The following is an 18,710-nucleotide window of genomic DNA, read 5'->3' as shown; positions in this document are numbered from 1 at the left end:
GTTTCTGGGAAATGGCGCATGCCCACAAGGATAGCACCGCCCCTTTCCCGGGCATTCTGGGAAGTGTAGTTCCCAGGGGCGGCGCGCGGCCGTCTTCCTCTCCGGGTAAGGACTCCCTGAGCAGCGGGCCAAGCAGGTGCTGCCCGCGGGGCCGGGGCCCTGAAGATGTCTGCGCCCCGGAAGCCCAAGACGTTCAAGCTGCGGGCCTTGCACAGCCCGCAGAAGTTTGGGATAGCGGGGAGGAGCTGCCAGGAGGTGCTGCGGAAGGGGTGCCTCCACTTCCAGGTGCGCTGGGCAAGGGGCGGGAGCCTCCACTTCCAGGTGCGCGGGGCGGGGGGCGGGAGCCTCCACTTCCAGGTGCGCGGGGCGGGGGGCGGGAGCCTCCACTTCCAGGTGCGCGGGGCGGGGGGCGGGAGCCTCCACTTCCAGGTGCGCGGGGCTGGGGGCGGGAGCCTCCACTTCCAGGTGCGCGGGGCTGGGGGCGGGAGCCTCCACTTCCAGGTGCGCTGGGCAAGGGGCGGGAGCCTCCACTTCCAGGTGCGCGGGGCTGGGGGCGGGAGCCTCCACTTCCAGGTGCGCGGGGCGGGGGGCGGGAGCCTCCACTTCCAGGTGCGCGGGGCTGGGGGCGGGAGCCTCCACTTCCAGGTGCGCGGGGCTGGGGGCGGGAGCCTCCACTTCCAGGTGCGCGGGGCTGGGGGCGGGAGCCTCCACTTCCAGGTGCGCGGGGCGGGGGGCGGGAGCCTCCACTTCCAGGTGCGCGGGGCGGGGGGCGGGAGCCTCCACTTCCAGGTGCGCGGGGCGGGGGGCGGGAGCCTCCACTTCCAGGTGCGCGGGGCGGGGGGCGGGAGCCTCCACTTCCAGGTGCGCGGGGCGGGGGGCGGGAGCCTCCACTTCCAGGTGCGCGGGGCGGGGGGCGGGAGCCTCCACTTCCAGGTGCGCGGGGCGGGGGGCGGGAGCCTCCACTTCCAGGTGCGCGGGGCGGGGCGGGTGAGGACGGCCCCGCGAGCTTGCCCGGAGGCTCTGGGTGGGATGGGACTGTTTGGCCGGCCATCTGTCACCATCAGCACCGGCGGAGCCCCGTGTGACCCCGGCGGACCACGTGTGACAGATGCCCCGGGAGGCGGGGACCCCAAACAGGACCTCGGTGGACCCCCGGGGGCGGCACCGTCTGGGTTCCCCACGGTAACTGCTTCGGGGGCCACGACAAAACCCTGCGATTCTGTGCTGACGCCTCCACTTCAGGGCAGGAGCCAGGTGGCAGAGCCTGGAAGGGCGCGGGGGTGCTGCAGAGTGGGTGGAATTGGAGTCTGCAGATTTCTGGGGGTTCTCGGACTTTGGGGGGCCCTCAGACTTCCCCCGGCCCAGAGGTGCCGGGTCTGGCACCCAGCGTTAGCGAAGCCTCTGCCCTGCTCAGGTACTGACCCGCTTGGGAGAGATTTGGGAGAATCAGAGGTGCAGCGTCCAGGGTGTGTGTGTGTGTGGGGGGGGGGGGGGGCTGGGGTGGGGGGGAGAGGGGGAGGGTCCAGGGAAAAGCCATTTCCTGCCATTGGTCCCTTGAGACCCCGAAGAGGCACTTCCTCCCGCAGCTCCTCTGGGTGCAGAGTGCAGGCCTGTGGAGGGCTGGGGGCATCTTCCCTCCCCTGACTGTGAGGGTCCTGACCTCTGGCTTGAGATTCGGGGACCGTTTCCAGGGCACACCTGCCAGTTCCCTGCGAGCTAGGACACAGCCTTTGGCCTCCGTGGGGCTCGGGTTCCCCTCGTGTGGGATGAAGGGCTTGGGCTGGGAGGCCCTCCGGCCCTGCAGCACGAATGTGGCTCATCCGCCGTGGCTCTTGCTCTCGCTGACGTTGTTTCCATGGCTGGGCCTGGACCAGCGCTGGGGTGTGTACACGTGCGGTGGGGGTGACACAGGAGTTGCCCTAAAAATTCACAAAACCGACCAGGGTGGAGCAACAGAGCGCCCACCTCCGCCAGGGAACGGCCCGGGTGGCGGCCATTCTGGACGATGGCCGGCGTCATCTTCAGCGAGATGTCCTCCTAACCCAGGGGTCCTCAAACTACGGCCCGCGGGCCACATGCAATACAAATATTGTATTTGTTCCCTTTTTTTTTTTTTTTTTACTTCAAAATAAGATATGTGCAGTGTGCATAGGAATTTGTTCATAGTTTTTCTTTAAACTATAGTCTGGCCCTCCAACGGTCTGAGGGACAGTGAACTGGCCCCCTGTTTAAAAAGTTTGAGGACCCCTGTCCTAACCAATCAGCGCCCGGGAAACCAGACCCACGCCAGGCCCGTGGTCCTGGCCGTCGGGCCATGTGCCCTCACGGATGGGGGTGCGTTTGCTGGCTCCGGGGCAGCAGTCACGTGTCATGTGCGGGGACGGGTTTGGCTTGAAGTGCTCTGAGCAGCAGCTGGAAAGGTCCGTGTCGTGCCTCCCGCAGAGCGGGGACCAGTCTGTCTTAGAACGACCTGCAGGAGGCGCCCTGGTTCCGACAGGCTGATTCTGTAGACCAGCCTTGGGCAAACTTCGGCCCGCGGCCGGATCCGGCCCGTTTGAAATGAATAAAACTAAAAAAAAAAAAAAGACCGTACCCTTTTATGTAATGATGTTTACTTGGAATTTATATTAGTTCACACAAACACTCCATCCATGCTTTTGTTCCGGCCCTCCGGTCCGGTTTAAGAACCCATTGTGGCCCTCGAGTCAAAAAGTTTGCCCACCCCTGCTCTAGACACACGTGTCTGCCTCTGGTGTGCGCCCGCTGGCGTGCAGGCAGCGTGGTGAGCGTGATTCTTGTTCCTCGTGAGGCTGCTGTGGGGAGCCCTCGTGCTGCTGTGTGGAGGGGGGCCTGCCTAAGGCCCTAAGCAAGCGTCCTGCCTTCTCCTCTCCTCTCCTCTCCGCTCCGCTCCTCCCAGGTGCCCGTGCCCGGCTCCCGCCTGTGCCTCTGGGAGGACGGCACGGAGCTGACTGCAGATGGCTTCTGGAGCGTCCCCGACAACGCGGAGCTGGTGCTGCTCACCAAGGGCCAGGCCTGGCAGGGCTGTGAGTAGCGGGGCCTGGGAGTGTGGTGGGGATCGTGGCGGGGATCGTGGCGGGGATCGTGGCAGGGAGTGTGGCGGGCCCTGGGCGCTGAGGGGAAGAGTCTGGTGCGCATTCCTCCAAGCAGGATGTTCGAATAGTCCGTCCACGGGTGGCGTGATCATTAGCCATCGGGGATGTGCAGACCGAACCCAGGGTGAGACTGCACCTCGCCTGCTAGCGGACAGGGACTGGGGAGGAGGGGGAGGAAGTGGCCCTCACGCTCTGCCCGTGGGACATCAAATGGTGCAGCCGCGTGGGCCAGTCTGGTGGTTCCTGGAACCACAGACGCCCCCCAGGTGACCTGGCAGTGCTCCCCTAGGTGCGTACCCCAGAGAACTGAAAGCATCGGCCACACAAAGGGTTATGCCAGGGGGTCTCAGAATGAGTTATTTTTTTTTTAAATATATTTTATTGAGTTTTTACAGAGAGGAAAGGAGAGAGATAGAGAGTTAGAAACATCGATGAGAGAGAAACATCGACCAGCTGCCTCCTGTACACTCCCCACTGGGGATGTGCCCACAACCGAGGTACATGCCCTTGACCGGAATCGAACGTGGGAACTTTCAGTCCGCAGGCTGACGCTCTATCCACTGAGCCAAACCGGTTTCGGCAGAATGAGTTATTAATAGTGATTTTTTTGCATTTCTTATGGTTCTAGGCACCTCATATAGTATATAAATATATGTTGTGACATACAAATTTCAGTTCTCTAATATATTCTGAAACTTTATTTGCTACTTTTTCATATCACTTCATATTATTATTTTTTAAACAAATTCTGAGTGATTTCTTTCTCAGGACTTCAACTGTCCTTTCATTCTTTTATTTTTCTCTTTCATGGATGCCATGTTCTTTGGAAGCTTGGTTAGACTAAGTTCATGGCCTTTTAGGCTTCCTCCACATGACTAGGGGTTCACTTTTTTTAAAAAAATATACTTTATTGATATTTTTTACAGAGAGGAAGGGAGAGGGACAGAGAGTTAGAAACATCAATGAGAAACATCGATCAGCTGCCTCCTGCACACCCCCCACTGGGGATGTGCCCACAACCGAGGTACATGCCCTTGACCGGACTCGAACCTGGGACCCTTCGGTCTGCAGGCCGACGCTCTATCCACTGAGCCAAACTGGTCAGGGCAGGGGTTCACTTTTTGAATAATAAGAATTCTATGTCACGGGGGGGGGGGGGGAGGGGTGGCATCAGGATGTTAGAGATGCTTAGATGGGGTGTGGCCAAAGGAAGGCGGGGAGCCACTGGGTTATGCCCAGATGTGCACAGCAGCTTTATGCCCAATGGCCCGAAGGTGGAAACAGCTCTGTGTTCACTGGTTCCAACAGTGAGATGTTATTCTGCCCGGAAAGGAGTGAAGCCCCGCCTCCAAAACGTCACGTGGGAGGTGGTCAGCGCTGTGTCGGCCCAAGGCGGTGCCCAAGGACTGATGGCTCTTCTGTTTGTCCCCCTCCTGGTGGCAGACGTGAGTGACATCAGTCGCTTCCTCAGCGTGTTCCACAGGCCGCACGCGGGGGTCATCCAGGCCGCCCGGCAGCTGCTGTCCGACGAGCAGGCGCCGCTGCGGCAGAAGCTGCTGGCCGACCTGCTGCACGCGGTCAGCGAGAACATCGCGGCCGAGACAAGGGCCGAGGACCCGCCCTGGTTCGAAGGTGCCTGGGAGCTGGGGCCTGGGGAGCTGGGCGTGGGAGGGTTCCCCAGAGCCGGACACCCTGGGAGAGGCCGGGTTCTACTTCAGTTCCCAAAACTAGGGGCTCCGCAAACTAGGGGCTTGCAGCCTCCCTGATCATGGTGGGCTGGTCCCAGGCAGCCCAGGATGGTGGTGAAGTCCATATGACATACAGCTCCCCATCCTAGCCATTGGTAAGGGCGCAGCTCGGCCATTACATACATTCCCATTGCTGTGCAGCCCTCCCCATCATCAGCTCCCGAACTGTCCATCTTCCCACATTGCACCTCTGTCCCCACTAACCACTAACCGCCATCCGCTCCCCCCGCCCCTGGCGCCCACCCTTCCTTCCTGTCTCTGTGGCCCTGACTCCTCCAGGGACCTCACCGAGGTGCAGTCAGACTACTTGCCTCTGCGACTGGCTGCTTTCCTGAGCCCCGTCCACGAGGTCCCTCCTGGCCGTCGTGGGTGAAACCTGTCTCACTGTGTGGGGACCCCGTGTTCTTGATCCGTTCACCCGCCCATGGACAGACACCTAGGTGGCTTTGGACTAGCCCAGCCGTGGGCAAACTACGGCCCGCGGGCCGGATCCGGCCCGTTCGGCTGTTCTATCCGGCCCGAGGAGCCGAAAGAGTGGAGGGTTCTCTTGCTCTCCCCTCCGCTCCTTCACCAGCAGCAGTGTTAACATGTATTAGTTCACACAAACACTCCATCCGTGCTTTTGTTCCGGCCCTCCGGTCCAGTTTAAGAACCCATTGTGGCCCTCGAGTCAGAAAGTTTGCCCACCCCTGGACTAGCCTGTTGAGCAGCCCTGAGATGCTAGCATCTTGAGAAGGTGGCACCAGGCAGGAGCCCTGGCCCGGGGTGGCAGCTGAGATCCCTTCGTGGACAAAGACTCCCCACACACGCCCGGCAGGACATTTCTCAGACGACGCCCTGACCCCCACCTCCCGGCCCCCCTCCTGCCCAGGACGGCATGGACTACAGGGTCCCCTACCTTCCTCTTCACCCCCACCCCCCACCCCCCACCCCCACCCCCGCCCAGGACGGCATGAATGCAGGCCCTTGCCTGGCTCCCCTGCAGGTCTGGAGTCCCGGTTTAGGAACAAGTGCGCCTACCTGAGGTTCAGCTGTGCGAGCAGGATCCGGACCTACCTGAGAGAGGTGGGCCCTGCACGCAGAGGGCGGGGGGCGTGGGGCTCCGCTGTGGGAGGTGAGGCCGCTTGGCTCGGGCTTCCTGGAGCTCCTGGGTCAGCACTGGACGCCCAGCCCCGCAGTGCCTGGTGCTGCCTTTGCCTGGGGCAGCTCAGGAAGGGGCGCTGGTGCTGGGCACAGCCCGGAGCACCCCTGGGGCCAGTGTCCACCTGCGCTTGAGCAGGCGGTATGGCAGGCAGGTGGGGACGCAGCACGACGGTAGCTCCTCGTCGGCCCTCTTCCCCTCAGCCTCCTCCTGGGCAGCAGCGGCCAGTGCGGAGCCCAGGGGGGTGGGCAGGGTGTCCGGAGCCCGAGTGTGTGTCCGCCGCCTGAGATGTAGCTCCGTCTGTGGAGACTTCCCGGGTTGGATGGCGAGGGCCCGTCTGAACCCCGAAGGCTGTGGGCTGGGCTGGGCTCCCACTGCAGGCTTCGGCATCGCGCACCAGCCCCAGCCACGTCCTTGCCGCCTCCAGGTGAGCTCGCACACGTCCGTGGTGGGCGCGCAGGCTCGGGAGGAGTACGCACGGGCCGTGGCCGCCATGGCCCAGAAGCTCAGGGCTGCGCAGTACAACGGCAGCTACTTCGACAGGGGCGCCAAGGCCAGCGGCCGGCTCTGCACGCCCGAAGGCTGGTTCTCCTGCCAGGTGAGTGGGTGTCCTTTCCCCAGGGCCACCAGGCCAGTGCTGAGCTGCCCTCCCAAGGAGGTGGGCGGGACAACGCCCTGGGCCTCTGGCCAGCAGGCCTTGGACCCCGAGCTGCTGAAAGGCTGCTGGGCCCACCCAGGGCGCCTGCTCCAGTCGTACGGGCCTGAGAACCTGCATATCTGACAAGTTCCGGTGGTGCTCCTGCTGGTTGGGGCCCCCTGCTGTCACAGCTGCCGAGCAGAGCTCTCGCCAGCATCTGGGGGCACACGGTTCCTTTGAGGGGGCTGGGCCGAGGAGGGACATCAGGCGCCTCTGGGAAGCAAGCGTCGTGTCCCTCTGGGCAGCTTCCTCGGTGACAGCGCAGGGATGTCAGGGTCTGTGGCCACTGTGACGTCTCGGGCGCTGGGTAAGCCTGAGTCCCGGGCCGGGGGCATCGGCCGGAGCCGGCACTCTGAGCTGCATAGGCAGACCCTGCAGGAGCCTCCCCATCACCCGAGGGATCCCCGGGCACAGCTTCCCCCGGTGCCACCCCTCGGAGGACAGCGGGGACTCCGTCCCACCACCGTCCTGGCCTTCACGTCTGTGGGGTGTCAGGTGTGGTCCGGCCTCAAGTGCTGATGACAGAGCTGGGCTTTGCAGAGCTGGGCGGGGACTGAGGTGGCGCCTCCTGACCCGAGACCAGAGGGAACGGCTCCCTCCGCGGCGCTCACCTTGCTCTCTCTCGGCGCAGGGTCCTTTCGACATGGCCGACTGTGCGTCCAGACACTCCATCAACCCCTACGGCAGCCGGGAGAGCCGGGTCCTCTTCAGCACCTGGAACCTGGACCACATGTGAGTCCAGGGGTCGGGGGCTTCCTGTATTTGAACAAATAGGCGCCGGCCAGGGACACAGGCAAAGTTGCCATCATCGGGCCTTGCCAGGCAGCTGACCCGCAGCTGTGGCCACGCTCAGTGCGGCCCAGGGTCCAGTCAGTGAAGGGACATCCCCGAGTGCTCAGCCCGCGACAGCGCCGAGCCTCCCGCCCTGGTGCTGCTCCTGGGAGGCGGCCGCGTGTGGTTTCCTCTGAAATCGTCATTTCCCAGTCACCTTCTCCTGTCAGCGGCCAAGCGCCGTTCCGTGGAGCTGCCTGAGCCCGCGGTGTCAGAGCCTGTGGTGGACAGGCCGTGCCTCGGGGGCGCCAGCAGGCGTGACTGCCCTCCCCTCCCTTGCAGAATAGAGAAGAAGCGCACGGTGATCCCCGCGCTGGCGGAGGCGGTCGGCGCGCAGGCCGGGAGGCAGGTGGACTGGGAGTACTTCTACAGCCTGCTCTTCACCTGCGAGAACCTCAAGCTGGTGCACATCGCCTGCCACAAGAAGACCACCCACAGGCTCAGCTGCGACCCACGCAGGATCTACAGGCGCCAGGCCAAGCCCACGAGGAGGCGGGCTGCGCGCAAGCGTCCCTGACTCGGGCGGCGTCCTGGTGCCGTGCGGGATTTTAACTGGTGCTGTTTTTCTGCCACTGCAATAGCTTCTGAAAAACACGCTTACAGAATCTCCCTAGATTTCTGGCCTCAGCGCGTTTCGGCATGTTTCCTGCGCCTGAGAGCTGCGGACACCGGGGCCTGGGGCCTGGTCGGCGGGTCAGGGACCGGAGTCCTCCGACTTGACCCACTCTGCTTGCTTTGTGGCAGTTGCCACGGGAACGGCGTCATGGCCAAAGCCGCCGCCCTTGCCTGAGGGACAGCTCTGCCAGGTCTCCACTCCCCAGACCGAAGCTCCATCCTCTGGACTCTTCCAAATGCTGGGATCGTGACCCTTTCGGGGTGAACTGCTCACACCCCACAAGGAGCACAAGGGTGCTCGCTGCTGTGCCGTTCCGGCCGGAAGCGGGCCTCCCACGCCCGTCGGAGGGGCGTGGCGATCGTGGCCCCACGCTCAGCCACCAGATCGCGGGCTGCTAGGCCAAGCGGCCAGTGTTGTTGATTTCACGGTTCAACCTCACACGCGTAGCGAGGCCCCGCCGTGCACAGCGCGGGTGTTTGTGACTGGACACGGGAGCTGCCTGTTAAATGCACCGGCAAGTGGCCTAACGCTAAGGCCACGAGTGTGTCACACACGTGCTAGTGTGAGGCAGCTCGTCTGTGACAGCAGTGATCCTGGGGACGGTGGGTGCGCCGGTCACAAGGACTGATGTTCTAAACCGTGTTTTATGGGAGTCGGCTCCATGTCTGCCGGCTTTGTGTCGCAGCTGGGATCCTCGGGTGCGGGGGGCCGACGGCACGCCTGCTCTTCCTGTTCTACATCAGGGCCTGAGCATCCTCAGATTTTTGGTGTTGGGGTGGGGTTCTGGAACCAGCCTCCTGTGGGTACCGAGGAACGCTTGTACTTGAAGTTTTTAAAATGAGCATTTATTTCAGAATTTTTAAAACTTAGTTTTTTACCTTTTGTAACATTTGAATTTTCATATTTGTTGTAGAACCAGGAAAAGCAGTAAAGGTTTTTCACAAATAGACGTGTCAGAAACGTTTGCACTCACTGACAATGATGGAAATGAGGATAAAAAAAGGGTCAGTGACTTTTAAAAACCTGACCCAAATCGTCCCGTTCTCCTACTGGAGTACGGGAGCGCCGTGGCCTGAGCCAGGCCTGCGGGGTCGAGCAGTCTCATCTCACGGAGCTCACCTGTCTGTCAGGCAGTGCGGCAGGGCACTGTGTCCCCTCCGGCCTGTGCCTGGAGGGAAGGTGAGGGGCTGCCAAGGTCCTTGCACTCTGGGGGTGGGTTTTGGGGGTGGCGGTTCCATTTCCAGCCACAGAAGTGGGGGTTTCCTGCCTGTCGGTGTGCGCAGCCTTCTTGGTGGTGGGTGGTCTTAGGTGTTCGGATGCTCTCTGCGACACAGCATGGGTGACCCTGCCGCCCGCCTGGCTGTGGACACAGGGCCGCGTCCCTACCGCAGCGGGCTGTGTGACTGTGTATCACTCTGCAGACCAGTCTCAGAGCCTTTCCTTCCACTGGCAAGAATGCGGCACAAGATGCTCCTTGTGGCCAGGCGCCTAGGAGGTGTCGTCCTTGGGGGCGGGGGGGGGGGGCAGCTGTGCCTGGTAACTGCTACACCACGGAGGCCAGCTCGGAGAGCGCAGGGGGACACACTACTGGTTTAGGTAAAAGGTTAGACGCCAACAGCTCAGGAAGAGGTGCACAGGGCCAGGTAGGCGGGACCCGGCGGAGCTTCCGGCCCAGGCTCACCAGGCTCTCCGCGTGTTCACCCACCAGCAGGAAGGTCTCCGAGAGACCAGCGAGCTGTGCGGTCCTCCGGTTTCAGTGTGGCTTCATCACAGTCCCGACCGGCCACGTCCTTGGCCATTGGAGACAGATTCAACCTCCAGGCTCTCCTCTCCCCGGAGGCCCACCCTTGGGGCCCAAAGCCACCTGGTTAACATGGCGAGGAGGCCCCACCCTTGGGGCCCAAAGCCACCTGGTTAACATGACATCAACCAGTAAGGAAACTGCAGAGCTGCGAGCGGAGCCGAGGATGAAGATCTTATAAACCACAGGATAGCAGTGCCCACCTCAGGTGAGGAAAGTGCTGCTCACCCGCCTTAAACGCCCCCCCCTCCCTCCCCCAGGAGCCCTCAGGCCGCAGCGGCCAATTAGGGGGTTGGCTGGGTGAAGAGGCTGACCTGGACTTCGGGGCCAGGCAGGGCAGGACCCGCTTTGTCCCAAACACTTTAGAAAGGAACACAGCTTCAGGGACACAGACTTCTTTAAAATATTTTCAAAATATATTTTATTTTTTGCATATAACTCCTGCAAAAAGTCCATGGTCAACTTCACACAGAGACAGGGGTTCTCGGAACCGCCCGAATCAGCCCGAGTAGGGTCAACCTGTGAAGGGAGAGGCTGGCACATCACAGCTAACACTTACGGAGCGTTTCCTTTGCAAACCTCTCTCCTTCACCCCGGCCCACGGCCGCCTCAAACCATCCTCACGTCTGTACGGACGCAGACCAGACGCCTCGTGCAAGCAGCAGCAGCTTCCTCCCGCCAGGATGCCCGGCTCCCAGCGGAGCCCCTAGGAAGTCGGCGTAAGGACACATCCTCCCGAGGATCAGCTTCCTAAGTCCCGTAACCTTAACCTGTCAGCTGTAACCGCATCAATACGCAAGGCATTCACCGCGCGTACTTTATTCCTACATTTCGGCGTCCTCGTCGTCGTCGTCATCTTTGGCTCTGAAATGCATCTTCCGGAACTCCCGTCTGCTCACGGAAGGACAAGACGAAGATGCCGGTGGGAGGTCCTGGGGGGAGATAACACGCCCTCGTCAGTCACCCACCCTCTGCCTCGGCGCCTGCGGGGGCCACAGCGCAGCCCCCCTGCAGACAGAGGGACCACTGCCCACAGGGAGGAAAGGCAGGAAACGAGCCCAGGGCACATGGCCCGACCCACCCCTGGCGCAGGCCCTGCGGGGACGCCGCCCAGCAGCCATGCTCCCCGTGGGGGGGGTCAGGGGGGGTGTGCCCAGTGAGGAGCTGCCATCATCTGGGCTGAAAGATGACGGTGCACCTGCTACTGCGCTGAAGCAGTCCTCACACGCAGCCCCCGGAGGGGAGACGGCACCCCTCACCTGCATGAGCTCCACGTTCCCGAAGAACCGGCTCACGGGCATGGGCTGGTTGCTGTCGTCATCCAGGAAGGCGCTGCCGTCCATCTGCAGCACGGAGCCGCCCCCCGCGGTGGAGCTGCTGTCCGACTCCCCGCCGGGGAGGGCGCGGGGCAGGCCGTCCGCAGTCCTGGCCGAGCACGCGTCACTCACCACTCGGCCGTGACCGAAGGGAAGGCCTGCGGTCCCCCGTGGCGCGGAGATGCCGGCTGCCTCTCCCGGGGGGGACGGGCCGTCTCCCTCCGGCGCCAGGGGCTCATGTCCACCAGGGCTCCCCGGGGGCGCTCGGGGCGGGGCCGCACTCTCGCTCTTAGGGACCAGTTTCTGTGGTTCTGACTTCACAAGCTGACCCCGGTCACACTTGAACTTCTTGGAAGTTCGCCTGTCCGTGGCTTTGTGTGAGGAAGTCTGTTGAGGAAGAAAAATGCTGGGAAAGCAGGCCCGTCTAGGATTATGAAGCGGACGGCAAACAAAACAGTCTCACCCCCGCGGCCCCTTCCTCACACCTCAACCGGGACGAGCTGAAGCCCCGCTGCTACGGCTGGGCCGGGGCCAGGGCACTGCCGCCACCCAAGGGACAGCGGGAAGAAGCTGACCCCAACCCGCTCCCGCACGCCGTGTGCTCCGGGCTGCCCACTGCCGAGGCAAGTTCAGAAGCCCGTCCTGACAGACTACAGACTTGCAGACAGAGAATCCAGTTTCCGTTCGTTTCTGCTGGGGTGTGAGCAGCTGAGGGCAGGGACGGGGAGGTGCTCTGCAGCTCATACGTGGCTCCAGCCTGGCTTCCACGAGCCACACGGGGCTGGGACTCGGTGCCGCCGCACTGCACGGAACACGGACACGCTGGGTCCTCTCCCCTGCCCACGCTGCCTTTCTCTCGAAGCCTTAGGGGTGGACAGGAGGGTGCTATGCCACCATCACTCAAAAGGCTGCATTGAGCCCTGGCTGGCGTGCTCAGTGGTTAGAGCCTCGGCCTGCGCACCGGAGTCGCCAGTTCGATTCCTGGTCAAGAGCAAGTACCTGGGTTGCAGGTCCGACCCCTGCTCCCTCCCCACTGGGGGGGCGTGCAGGAGGCAACAGGCCAATGTGTCTCACATCATTGTTTCTGTTTCTCTCCCCTCCCCTCCATTCTCTCTGAAATCAATGGGAAAAAATCCTTGCTCCTTGGTGAGGATTAAAAAAAAAAGGCCACATCAAAGGCGACAGGACCCGAGCCAGGCCTGCTGACGGCCAGACACTCCCTGGACCACCCAACCTCCTGTTCCGGTCCCCAATCAGCACACCGCAGAACGCACGCTGTGTAGACACAGCGGACACCCGAGCCCTGGCCCGTGTCTCCCTGGCAGAGGCTCACCTGACATGCTGTCCTGCTGGACGGGGCGGTCCTGCCTTCCTGGGCAGAGGTCAACTTGGCTGAGCAACTCCGGGCTCTCAGACGCTCTGAAGACCGCACTGCCCCTGTGAGCTGGACGGAGGCAAGGCTGTCAGAGGCCGTGCCCTGAAATGTGGGCACGGAGGGGCTTCCTAACCAGGAGGACAATGGACACCGTCCCCCACTTTCCATTGTGTGGAAGGACACTGGACACGGTCCCCCACTTTCCATGGTTATGGAAGGACATGGGACACGGTCCCCCACTTTCCATGGTTATGGAAGGACACTTGACATAGCCCCCCCCCCCCACTTCCCATCATGTGGAAGGACACTGGACACGGTCCCCCCACTTTCCGTCGTGTGGAAGGACACTGGTGGCCTGAGTGTGGGAATCCAAACAATTCTGGGCTTAAGATGCAAGACCTCCTCTCCCCACTGTCTTGGGAACTTGGGGTGACTTGCCCTATCACCCGTCTCTAGGAACCTCCATTCATAAGGTAACTGTTCTGAAGCAGCAGCACACAGCCTTCCTCAGAAGCTTCTCCAGCTTCCATGTGGTGCCAGGTTCTGGGTGAAAGGCAACATGAACAAGCCCCCCAACCCCAGACCCTGAGCCCCTCAACAGTAAGAAACGGGTCGCCTCCTATTTACTCCGGATGCTAAAGACGCCTTCTAATAACAAGGAAGAAGTTAGTTAAGATGAAAACTTGGACGAATGGTACTTAGGAGTGGGTGTAGGCCTTGGCACAGGGAGTCCTGTGTGTGCTGCCCTCAGCTGCCCCGACGTCACACCACCGCACACACTGGTTCGCAGGCAGCTCGCCTTGGACAGCACTGCTCACCGGGCTGCTGGCTTCCCCGGAGGTGCAGCAGCTCTTCCTGTGACTCCCCTTTCCTGGCCCAGACGCTCAGGAACTGATGGGAGCGAGTAAGAAAGAGAAGGAGCACCCCAGGGACACCGGGTGACAGGCCTGAAGCTGTCCTCACCTCACGCCCTGGGGCTGGGAACCCACAGGGCAGATGAAAGGCCACACAGAGGGAAAGAGATCAAAGAGGAAGAAGGTCGCTTAGAAGCTTACAGGAGCATCTCATCCATCCTGCCCCGGCTCCTGGGGGCTCAGGGCTGCTGCCACACCCCTCCCCGAGCCCCAGCTCCACTGGCTGCTGCCACGCCCCTCCCTGAGCCCCAGCTCCCCTGGCTGCTGCCACGCCCCTCCCCGAGCCCCAGCTCCCCTGGCTGCTGCCACGCCCCTCCCCGAGCCCCAGCTCCCCTGGCTGCTGCCACGCCCCTCCCCGAGCCCCAGCTCCCCTGGCTGCTGCCACGCCCCTCCCCGAGCCCCAGCTCCCCTGGCTGCTGCCACGCCCCTCCCCGAGCCCCAGCTCCCCTGGCTGCTGCCACGCCCCTCCCTGAGCCCCAGCTCCCCTGGCTGCTGCCACACCCTGCCCGAGCCCCAGCTCCCCTGGCTGCTGCCACACCCCTCCCCAGCCCAGCTCCCCTGGCTGCTGCCACGCCCCTCCCTGAGCCCCAGCTCCCCTGGCTGCTGCCACACCCCTCCCCGAGCCCCAGCTCCCCTGGCTGCTGCCACACCCCTCCCCGAGCCCTCAGCTCCTGGGGCAGGGGCCTCACACTGAGGCCTGTCCCTGTCCCGGCTAAATGGAGCCCTGGCTCAGATGTGGCCTGGGGGACAGGCAGCATCCAAGCAGAGCTCTTCATCTCTTCCCAGAGGAGCTGACTCCAGTGCCGCACAGTGGGCAGCCCGGCCTCAGGGCTCCCAGGACAGTGGCAGCCGGGGTCCTGGAGCAGCTCCTTGCAGGGGGGCCCCCTGGGACCCGAACAAAATCAGGCACTTGCGTAGAAGCTATTCCCTCAGAGAAGCCAGAATGTGACTGGATTCGTTTGTGGAGCAAGTTATGCCCCAGGTCACAGCTGAAAACAACTGAGCAATCAGCCGGTTTACCAGCTGGGTGTGGTCAGAGGAAGGCAGTCCTAGGAGCAGTCATCTGGGGTGACTGGGTAACCCAGTGCTGCTCTGTGGGAGGGAACAGACTCTCACAGCACAACCCACTACGTCACTGAACTAACAGCACACCAGCACCAGCAAGCTGGGCGATCAGCATGCAGAACAGCGACAAGATGGTACCTAAAATACCCAGTTTCAACAAAAAGGTATGGCATGCAGGGAAACAAGAAAGCAGATCCAGGCCCTGGAATAAAAGCAGACAGCACTGCCTGTGAGAGGGCCCAGATCTTGCATTTACCAGAAAAGACTTTAAAGTAGCCGTTATAAACTTGTGAAAAAGAGATGAGACCGGGAGTTAAAAAGTAAAGGCAGATCTGATGATAATGTTTCATCAAATACAAAATATCAATAAAAAGACAGAAATTATAAAAACGAACCACATGGAAGTCCTGTAGTTGGAAAATATGACTAAAATGAAACCTTCACTAGAGGGCTCAACAGCGGGATGAACTGGCAGAATAATAAGCAAACGGGACGACTGGCTGATAAATGTGCAGCCCTGAGAGAAAAACGAATGTAGGGTCTTAGAGAAATGCTGGGCACACAGCATACGCGTCGTGGGAGTCCCACCAGGAGAGAGGAGCAGGAGGCGAGTCAGAGGAAGGATGGCTGGAAACTCCCCAAAAGACTGAGATCGCCACCTGCACATCAGGCGTCTCCAAGAACCGAGTTCTGAGGAGGACAGATGTAAAGAGCCACAGACATCACTGTGAGAAAGCCGAGAGCCACAGACAAGGAGACATCCTGACGCAGCAAGAGGAAGATGACCCAGGCTTACGAGGGCACCAGCTGCTGACTCACCAGCAGAGGCCTGGAGGCCACAGCACGCGGGTACATTCAAACGTACTCAAAGTTCGCAGCCAAGATCCCACAAGCCAGCAAAGCTCTTCTTCAAAAATGAAGGCAAAATAGACGCTGTCGGCTAAACAAGCACCGAGAGGACTTGCCGCCAGCACACCCACCGTACAGGAAACACTGGACGCTTCAGGCGGAAAGGAAGCGATCCCGGATGGCGATCCGGATCAAGGGAACAGAAAGCCCCCGAATGCACCTGTGTCCCAAGTGGACAGCAGTCCTTCTCTTACCCGACTTAAAAAGCAATCACACAGAATAACATGCACACAACGCATACAGAAACGTGCCAGCCTATCTAATAAAGCGGGAGTATGCAAATTGACCGTTACACCATAACAAGATGGCTGCACCCACAGCAGAGGCAGGGATCCCGCAACGAGCCTTAACAAGCGATCAGCGGGGACCTGAGGCTGAGCCCCCCCACCACCCCCAACCTGGTGGTGCTTGACAGGGAACCTTGGCCACACCCCCGCCCCCACGCCAGGCTGGGAGACCTCAGGCCGTGGCCCCTGCCAGGCAGGGCTTGACCGGGGTGGGGCTGGCCAGGTCTGAATCTAGCCCAATGGGGGTGGGGCCAGCCGGGTCCGGGTCTCGAGCAATTTCAAGGAGCATATGGGTGGATGGGGACTTGACTCTGGTTCCCATGGTGCACCTCAGACTCTGACAGGAGGAAGGTTTTCATATACATTTTACTAATTTTCTTTCATCTCTGACACTTCTACTCTAGAGAAAGGGCAAATAGCAATATTAAAATATTTCCTCTAATTAATTCCTTTTTTAATTTTTATATTTTTATTGATTTCAGAGCAGAAGGAAGAGGGAGACAGAAACATCCATGATGAGAAAGAATTATGGATTGGCTGCTTCCTGCAAGTCCCCCACTGGGGATCGAGCCCACAACCCAGGCATGTGCCCTTGACCGGAATCGAACCTGGGACCCCCCAGTTTGCAGGCCAATGCTCTATCCACTGAGCCAAACCGGGCAGGACATTAATTCCCTTTAATTAATGTGCATGAATTTCGTGCACCGGGTCACTAGTTTGCAATAACAGCATAAAGGAGGTGAGTGGGAGCAAGGCTGTACTGGGCTAAGAAAATGGCTACCAATGGAAAAGCAGGCACGGCATCACACTACTGCGCTTGTAACAAGAAATGTAACATTCATAAGCGCACACCATGAAAGCGGGTAGAGAGCATAGAGCTATCCGGGCCTAGCATTTCTGCACGTGTGGAACGAAGCTGGTACAAATCTGAAGTGGATTCTGCTGTTACGAAGGACACATTAAACCTACAGAGGCCACTGGAAAAGAAACCTTTTAAACCAGGGGGAAAAATCATTAGTGTTATATTAAAAAAACATCCACTTTGCCCGGCGGGTGCGGCTCCGTGGTTGAGTGTCAACCTACGAACCAGGAAGTCACGCTTCCATTCCTGTCAGGGCAGGTGGGGGTTTGCAGGCTCCATCCCCAGTGGGGGCGGGTGTGCAGGAGGCAGCTGATCTATGATTCTCTCTCATCATTGATGTTTCTCTCTCTCTCTCTCCCTTCCTCTCTCTGAAATCAATAAAAACATTTTTTTAAAAATTTTAATAAAAAGCATTCACTTTAACCCATTTAAATGAGGAACAGAACAAAACAGAGACCACATGACGGGAGCAAAAGGAAAACAGCATAGGTGTGTGCACCCACCTACACCAGTAACGTTACATGTGAGCTGCTGCACAACGTAATCAGGAGCAGACAGGTCAGCCTGGGACCCACCACCGCTGCCCACAAGACCCAACCGCATGCCGCCTGCAGGGGGACCTCAGGCTCGAAGCCGCTCGGGGTAAAAGGAGTTGGGATTCGCTCCTGAGCAAACCCGGCTGAGGCAAACCCGGAGAGCCCAGGTGCAGCGCCCCCTCCGCAGGAGGCCCCCCTGGTCGGGTCCCCCGGGAATAGGGGTGACTTGTGTCCCAGCCCCTTGCCTCAGTTCACACACTGCACCGTCACCAAGTGCCAGGAACCGGGCATCTTCAGTCCTCACCCCTCTCCGGGTGGATTCCACGTCACCCCACTTTGCACAGGGGATAACTGCGGCCAAGCTGAAGGTCACCCAGGCTTGAGTCGTGGCAACAGAAAAACACGAACCCCTGGCGTGGCAGCACCGGAAACGCCCGGGGTTCAGACCAGTTCCGGAGAGGGAGCTCTGGTCCCCATTCTGGGATGTAGCCTGCAAGGCCCCTTCCGGGAGGCGTGGCCTTAGGAGGCGTGGCCTGAGAATCCCCTCCCAGAGGAGGCGTGGCCTGCGAGCCCCTTCCCTTCCTCACGTCTGCGAGGAGGCGTGGCGTGCGAAGCCCTCCAGGAGGCGTGGCCTGCGAGACCCCAGCCAGGAGGCGTGGCCTGGGAGCCTCCTCGACCTGGGAGCGTGGCCTGAGCGCTCACGGAGGACCAGGCCCAAGCAGAGGTACCCCCCGAACCCGAGACGTCCCTCCTCAGCTCCCAGGCCACCGGCGGCCGGCGCCCTCGCCTCGGTCCCCGCCGCACCGACCCAGCTCCCGCCCGGCCGCGGCCCCTCACCTTCCGGCTCCTCATGAGTGTGAGAGGCGCTCCGCACCGCCAAGCCCCTGGCTCCTGCCTAACGCTTCCCAGCGCCGCGGCACCCTCCAGCCCTCGGCCCGCGCGGCGTCGTCTGACGTCACCAGAGGGCTGGCCAATCACAGCCCGGGGCCCTCCGGCACGTGACCCAACAAAATTGGCGCCTCGCGGAGCTGGCGGTGTCGGCCGTGATTGTGACGGCACTTCCGTCGCTGCTCTGCGCCGCCATCTAAGAGGGGCGCGGCCCTGCTGGTGAGGGCGCCTCCCTGCGGCCCCGGGCCACGTGTCGGGAGGGGCGTGGGGGTGGCCGCGGGGGCCTCGGGCCCGCTTCCCGCGAGCGGTGCCGCAGCCCGTCCGGCCGAGACCGCTTCCCGTCGGTGGGGCGGCGGCCCAGAGGTCCCGCACCTCCCGCGGGTGGAACGTGGCCGGAGGCTCCGCGCCCTGGGCCGGGCTGCACCCGCGCTGCAGGCGGGCGAGGTGCTGGGGGGCCGTGCGGGGTGTCGGTGGGGCCGGCCCAGGACCCGCGTGGTTGCCGGAGCGAACCCAGCCGCCGGCCGCCCGTTGCTTAGCCTTTGGAGGAAGGATTGCAGCGGCCCCTCCGCCATTGACCCCCATCCCGTCCGGCGTCCACCTAACAGCCTCCC

At 61.5% G+C, this 18,710-nt stretch overlaps 2 protein-coding genes across 4 annotated transcripts; one reads left to right on the top strand and one right to left on the bottom strand.

The window, feature by feature from the left end:
• The first annotated feature begins 65 nt into the window (after positions 1-65).
• On the top strand, positions 66-9,088 carry DFFB (DNA fragmentation factor subunit beta). Of its 3 annotated transcripts, none has more exons than XM_081088348.1 (7): positions 66-285; positions 2,918-3,044; positions 4,557-4,745; positions 5,847-5,926; positions 6,430-6,600; positions 7,331-7,431; positions 7,813-9,088. In XM_081088348.1, exons 1-7 carry the CDS (start codon positions 166-168, stop codon positions 8,045-8,047), a joined length of 1,023 nt encoding a protein of 340 aa, XP_080944474.1. In that variant the 5' UTR covers positions 66-165; the 3' UTR covers positions 8,048-9,088. The 3 variants fall into 3 exon arrangements, with proteins under 3 accessions (XP_080944474.1, XP_080944473.1, XP_080944475.1); XM_081088347.1 differs by having other exon boundaries at positions 69-285; positions 5,808-5,926; XM_081088349.1 differs by lacking the exon at positions 5,847-5,926 and having other exon boundaries at positions 75-285.
• A 1,259-nt stretch (positions 9,089-10,347) lies between these two features.
• Positions 10,348-18,165, bottom strand: LOC308516614 (UPF0688 protein C1orf174). The gene is made up of 4 exons (XM_081087651.1): positions 18,049-18,165; positions 12,597-12,707; positions 11,207-11,650; positions 10,348-10,879 (listed from the first exon to the last, which is right to left on the bottom strand). The coding sequence occupies exons 1-4, from the start codon at positions 18,061-18,063 to the stop codon at positions 10,772-10,774; spliced, it is 678 nt and encodes a 225-aa protein (XP_080943777.1). The 5' UTR covers positions 18,064-18,165; the 3' UTR covers positions 10,348-10,771.
• Positions 18,166-18,710: the final 545 nt, after the last annotated feature.

Source organism: Myotis nattereri (genome assembly GCF_964212035.1).
Source record: "Myotis nattereri genome assembly, chromosome: 3".
Lineage (NCBI taxonomy): Eukaryota > Metazoa > Chordata > Mammalia > Chiroptera > Vespertilionidae > Myotis > Myotis nattereri.
The sequence above is the reverse complement of the archived record's forward strand: the minus strand, read 5'-3'. Positions and strand labels throughout refer to the sequence as shown.

Excerpts from the sequence above, each read along its gene's own strand:
- DFFB (XM_081088347.1), top strand. The coding sequence starts at position 166 with ATGTCTGCGCCCCGGAAGCCCAAGACGTTCAAGCTGCGGGCCTTGCAC. Across the intron at positions 4,746-5,807 it reads GGACCCGCCCTGGTTCGAAG|GACGGCATGAATGCAGGCCC; the intron begins GTGCCTGGGAGC and ends ACCCCCGCCCAG. Across the intron at positions 7,432-7,812 it reads ACCTGGAACCTGGACCACAT|AATAGAGAAGAAGCGCACGG; the intron begins GTGAGTCCAGGG and ends CCTCCCTTGCAG.
- LOC308516614 (XM_081087651.1), bottom strand. Across the intron at positions 11,651-12,596 it reads CCAGCAGGACAGCATGTCAG|ACTTCCTCACACAAAGCCAC; the intron begins GTGAGCCTCTGC and ends CTTCCTCAACAG. Across the intron at positions 10,880-11,206 it reads GGAACGTGGAGCTCATGCAG|GACCTCCCACCGGCATCTTC; the intron begins GTGAGGGGTGCC and ends ATCTCCCCCCAG.